The sequence below is a fragment of the Astatotilapia calliptera genome, chromosome 8 (assembly GCF_900246225.1).
Source record: "Astatotilapia calliptera chromosome 8, fAstCal1.2, whole genome shotgun sequence".
NCBI lineage: Eukaryota > Metazoa > Chordata > Actinopteri > Cichliformes > Cichlidae > Astatotilapia > Astatotilapia calliptera.
This window is the reverse complement of record NC_039309.1, coordinates 1,569,037-1,575,036: the sequence shown is the minus strand read 5'-3', so window position 1 is coordinate 1,575,036 and position 6,000 is coordinate 1,569,037. Positions and strand designations below refer to the sequence as shown.

The 6,000-nt window shown below is 43.1% G+C and overlaps 1 protein-coding gene across 1 annotated transcript in view; it reads right to left on the bottom strand.

Annotated features, from left to right (window-relative positions):
- Window positions 1-2,530: 2,530 nt before the first annotated feature.
- The window catches only part of tcerg1l (transcription elongation regulator 1 like), a 72,984-nt gene continuing 69,514 nt past the window's right edge, over window positions 2,531-6,000 (bottom strand). Inside the window, exon 17 of the mRNA XM_026178571.1 lies at window positions 2,531-3,671. Coding sequence (XP_026034356.1) covers window positions 3,515-3,671 — 157 coding nt within the window. The 3' untranslated portion in view covers window positions 2,531-3,514. The remainder of the gene's footprint in view (window positions 3,672-6,000) is intronic.

Sequence of the window (6,000 nt, the reverse complement as noted above, 5' to 3'; positions counted from 1 at the left end):
TTAAAGACATAAAGACCTGGATGGCCGCTAACTTTCTGCTTCTTAATTCAGATCAAACTGAGGTTATTGTACTCGGCCCTGAAAATCTGGTTTCCAGGTCTCATCATGGTGCACTTTGCTGGCCTATTGGGGATATGGATATTATGAAGATCACGGACATTTCTTCTCAAATGTGCACATTCAGGCAGGAACACATGCACACACAAAGTAAGAAAAATGTGTTTGTGAAAGCAACTTAAAAAATAAAGAAAAATATACATTTCTTTTTATAAAACAATCACATGTATGTGTTTTTTTCTTACATTTGCTTTGTGCTGCTGTTTATGGTTTAAAAAAATTCCATATGTTCAGATTTTTGGGGGGCTTTCATTGATATACATCATCCAAATAATGTCATGTCAGATTTTGGAGGAAGGAACAGCTGGCATACCCTAGAAACAGGAAGTGAATATTTGTCAAATTTAGCTCATGTTCAACGACCTTCAGCTCAAGTTAAACTGAAGACTTTAACCCCACAGTTTAGTGCGGGTCTGGGCCGAGATTTCACCTGAAACAGAAATGCAATATCATCTTAAAGAACACAGCAGTTTAGTTTTGACAGTTTAATTTAAAACACGGCAGGACCAACAGCCAATGAAACATTAGAACACACAGATCATTTCAACACAGACATCCAATGAGAAGACAAAAAAACAAAACACCCAATCAGGACATCGTGACACAAAGCCTGCTCAACAACAGCGCACCGTGCCCATTGGTGAGGGCAGGGATTACACCAAATGGGTTTTGTTTGTTTGTTGACCACAAACAGTAGCACACTTTATAAATGAAGCTGGGTCAGGTGAAACTGTTCAGAAGGGACAGGTGAGTCAGGTGCACATGTGGTGGTTGAGGGACTGTCTCTCTGCTGGCCAAGTCCTCGGGGCAAACAGTGTGAGCAGGTGCTTCCTGTTCCTGTTCCCGGGGTCTCTGCTCTCAGATGCTTGTTGAAGTTTGTTGCTGCTAAGACGGTGACATCAGATCACCACGAGGGATTCACACAGACATTTTTGTAATTCAGCATTTTTACAGACAGAAAATTACATACAGTTTATAGTGCTGTGACAATAAGTATCAAGTAACGACAAGAACCCTGAAAAAATGTAAAAATGTATACAAAGGTTAGTAAGAAAGAACTGATTTTGCCAGAAATAAAGATGTTAGAGGAATGCAGAATGTTTTTTTTTAAATCTTACAGTGTAAATTTATTAATAACAATTTTATTAATCATGCCACCTTAAAAAACCCCATTGATCATTGTTGTGTTTCTTCTACTGTGTGAGTAGAGAGTCTGGAAGACTTCAAGTCAGTGGCAAAAAGTCCCAAAACGCAGTTTAACATCATGTGATCAATTGAGAAGGGTTGTCACTTCCTTTTTATGACATTTTGAGCCCTTGATAATTTCAATCTCGGTTAGTAATCAGGCGGTATTTTGAGAAACTGAAGGAGCTACACCAACATCCCCTACAACTCCCAGAGTACATCGAATGGCCAATCAAACTGCCAAGTCTCCTAGTTTGCCATTTTCTACAGCAGATGAGAATTTCTGGAAAACTTGTAAAAGTCAGATTTCTTAATGGGGTCTATAGGTTTGTTTCCAGGAATCAAACACAAACTGAAGTTAAAGGATCACACTGTAAACACACACTGAACAGAAAACACACTATTAAAAACAAGTGCAAAAGCTGAGAGCCACCAAGGTCAGATCTTCATAGACGTAGACTCCATAAACATTAATTCTACAGACCAAGAATCCAAAGACCAGCACACTGCACAGCAGGACTCCATGGGCCTGGACGTGACAGACCTCTAAGGTTCCTTGTGGTACCTGACACCAAGTCCTCAGGGTTGCTGAGTCTGTTTCCTGGAAGCACTCCACTTAAGCTGGGCAAACACTGTGCAATTTTTTCATTCGTGTTATTCAGCTCCTGCTCAAACTGCACGGTTGACTCGCAGGGGTGAGAAGTTCATAGGTCACGATGCAGGTCTCACACTATACGGCCCGATGCTCTGATGCGACCTGAGTGCTCACACTGTGCGTCCATAACATGAAGCTTATAACAGAAAATCTGTCGCTCTCTCTCTCTGTCTTTCACTCACACAGACACACCACCACCATCAACTTTGCTAAATTGCTAATGAAAAACATGATCAGGCAGCTGTGATTGAGCAGCATGTAAATCCAACTATTTTCACGGTTGTTGTGGTCGTGATCATTTTGTGAGGCCACATCGAAAAGGCTCGGATGAGCTTTCCAAAGTTCTACAAGTTGTGCCTCCATCGCTTGTGTCCAGATCACACGCTGCACTGCCGTGCTGCTTCTTTTCACTTTCATTTCTGTGTTTGCGCGTGCGCAGCGTGAGAGGCTGCGGTGACGCCCTCTCGACGGCCGACGGCGTGAGAGGCTGCGGTGACGCCCTCTCGACGGCCGACGGGATTTCAAACAGGTTTGATTTTCTTACGACCGAGCGATTGATGATCGGGAGCTGGTCGTGAGGTGTTAATCGCTTCTCGTTACCCCACGTATACTACACGATGCACGCCACACGATGAAGGCGAAACTCGGGCTGATGACCAAAACGAGCCAAAAAAAATCGCACAGTGTATGCCCAGCATTATCAGCACCTGACTAAACTCGCTGATATTTGCAAGCTTGATGTTATCATATCTTTCCCACCTTTTTCCCTTTGCATATGAAAGGTCAGAGGATTGTGGCTCTCTATTCTCTTTGTTTTTGCATTCATGCTTACCTTTACAGAGGAGGGAGAGCCTCTAAAGAGCTCGTGTATTCATTCCTTTTTGGGGTTTTTTGTTTGTTTCTCAGATTACACAAATGAAGTTTGGCTTTTCTGAGTTCGTCTGTAGATTAGTTCAGTATTTGTCTTTACACAGTTATCTGCCCTCAGAGTGCCCTTCTGGTTTAAAATGTGTTTACTCACTAATCTCTTTGTTTATGGTCTTTTTTCTACTTGTTATTGTTTTTAATCTGTTATTATGGTCCATTTTTAAGTCTAGGAAGCTGCGGTGTTGATAAAGTTTGAATGAATAGTCTTTACAGGACAAAGAAACAGTCAGACACATGAACATTTGTTTTTGTGCTCTGGTTTTCGTTTCTGTCAGTTATGAATGAGACTATGAATTAGATCCAGTCCAGCAGATCCAGATGACGAAGTGCAGTTCACCCTAGAAAATGGTCTAATGTTGGTTCAGGTTCATACTCACCTGACAATTTACAAAGTCTAGAACCATGAGAATCTACTGAGAATGATGGTTCTGGTCCCATTCAGGTTTGTCCAACAAAACCACAGACAGTTTGATAGTCCCAGTTCAAAACACGAGTCTAAATCCAGGAATCGGGAGGCATGAGTGCAGTGAGACAGGAGTTCCCGGGAGGTTTTCTGAAGATTTGGAAGGACCTAAAAGGGTTCTATAAATGTTGTAGATGGTTCTGTAAGGTTCTTTCTCAGACATGTTCTCATCTCATCTTCCTCAGTCTGGTTCTGTTCTCTTTCTCTCGTTTCTTTAAGGCTGTGATGTAATGGCTAAAGAGTACTTCCTGTTCCTTCTTCCTGGTGAGAGTGCTGAATCGCTGGTCATCCCGATAACGAACACAAAATTCCTTAAAAGTTGTTCTGGAGAAGAAAAACAAAACAGGAATATTCATATTTTGATATGAGAGCTGGAAACAGTAATTCTGATGGCAGCCCTTTTTTGGCTCATTAAACTACATGAAAAAATATTTTATTTTAACTGCAAATAAGAGAACCTCAATAAGGAACGAGGAACCAAAAGCATTAAACTGAGCTGAATGGTAAATGGCCTGTATTTATATAGCGCTTTACTAGTCCTAAGGACCCCAAAGCGCTTTACATATCCAGTCATCCACCCATTCACGCACACATTCACACACTGGTGATGGCAGCTACATTGTAGCCACAGCCACCCTGGGGCGCACTGACAGAGGCGAGGCTGCCGGACACTGGCGCCACCGGGCCCTCTGACCACCACCAGTAGGCAACGGATGAAGTGTCTTACCCAAGGACTCAACGACCGAGACTGTCCGAGCCGGGGCTCGAACCGGCAACCTTCCGATTACAAGGCGAACTCCCAACTCTTGAGCCACGATCGCACAATGTATAAATTGCTTAATAAATTTTAGATGCTTTACGTTATGGCGAGAGTAAAACTTTAAAACATGAAACTTGAAGGATTCTGGGGGAAAGTGACTCTTAGTGCTGTATCCCGCCCGCTCTATGGTGAATACGTCTCACAGGGTTTATGATCATTATGTCCTTCATGTGCCCAGAGATTATTTATACATTTCAGTATAGCTGTGTTAAAACATTCAACTGATGTGACGTGTGTGGCTTGTAGATAGTTGTGTCAGAACCACAGTGTGCTCAGTGATTACCTCAGGCAGCAGAAACCTGAGAAAGAAGAGGAGCAAGAACAAGAGCATCATGAAAGTACAGGCCCCTGCATGACATGTACCACTGTTCGAAAAAAGAAGTAGCTCAAACCCAGAAACTGTTATGGTCCTGGGTCATTTGACCCAGCATTTTGTTTATTATTATGATCTTATGTTCTAGTTTATTCTGATTACGTATCCAGGTTAAGACGTTCTAGTTCTTTGGTTTTAGTTTCCGTTCTCGGTCGGTATCGTGTCTCTGAGTTTTGTCAGTGTATATTTCCTGTCTTACATTGAAGCCCTGTGTCTCTTGTCTCGTCATATTAAATAGCATCAGCTGCTCCTCCTGTTTTGCCATTCCTCGTCTCCTTCCGTGTATATATACTGTGTGTTTATGGCGTTATTTTTGTGCCACTATTCTGAGCGCTTGTAAAAAAATTTTGCAGGTGCAAGTGTTGTATTTTGAGTAGAAATTTATTTTGAGCGAAGAAAAGCTAAATTTGAGTGAACAAAATTCATTCCTGTGTGCAAAAGCTGTATTTCAGTGTTTGCTATTATCCACACACACAATAGCAGCCCCTCTAACTCAGGTGAGTTTATTTATACAGGGGTGAGAAGGCAAACAGGCAAGAGGGAAGACAAAACTAAAGACCTGAACTGGGAAAGCTAAATGACAAACCTGAGATGATACAAAAGGGGATGAGAGGCAGCGAGACGAGGAGGACACAGACGAACCGGCAACAGGCAGGAGAACACACAGGGCTTAAATACACACACCAGTAATCAGGGGATGAGAGACAGGAGGGCAACACAGCTGGGAGGAATCTGGGCTGACGGGACAGGGGAAACGTAAACTGATCACACTCACATACGACACGGACCTTCACAATAAAACAGGAAACTGTTGGGTTGAGGGAAGTTACGCAAATTTGCGCAGGTTTAGTAAATCTAGTGTTAAAAGAAGATCTCAGTTTGGTAGATATTTGGAGGGTTGTTCACACTATGGAAAGAAAATACACCTTTTATTCTCATTCACATAAAAGATATTCTCTCCTCCTCCTCTCAGTCCTGCAGGAAATGCATCGGAGGCGTCGCCCAGAGGGGATCCATTGAAATGCGGGGTGAAGAATGTGAGAGGGGTCGTTGATGATTTTGGCTGCCTGTCTGAGGGCCTGTTGGCTGAAAACCTGTCAGTTCTGACAGGCCAATGACTGTAGAGCACGCTGATACAGTGCGCTGCAGTCTGTTCCTGTATGAAGGCTGAGGGAGGGGAACCAGCAGCTGATGGAGGTCATGATGCTTTCCAGGAAGGCGTAGTAAAAAGTCATCATGATGGTTGTGCTGACTCCAAAGGAGGTATAGCTGTTGGTGGCACCTCCTGAGAATCTCTCTGTGTTGGCAGAGAATTTCAGGAGGTTATCAAAGATGGTTCCCAGGTATTTGTGCTCCTCAACTACCTCCACTGGCTTCCTGTGGATGGTGGTGGTGACTGAAGCAGCCAGATCCCTCTGCCTACTGGAGAATTCACCACCATCTCTTTGGTTTTGCTCACG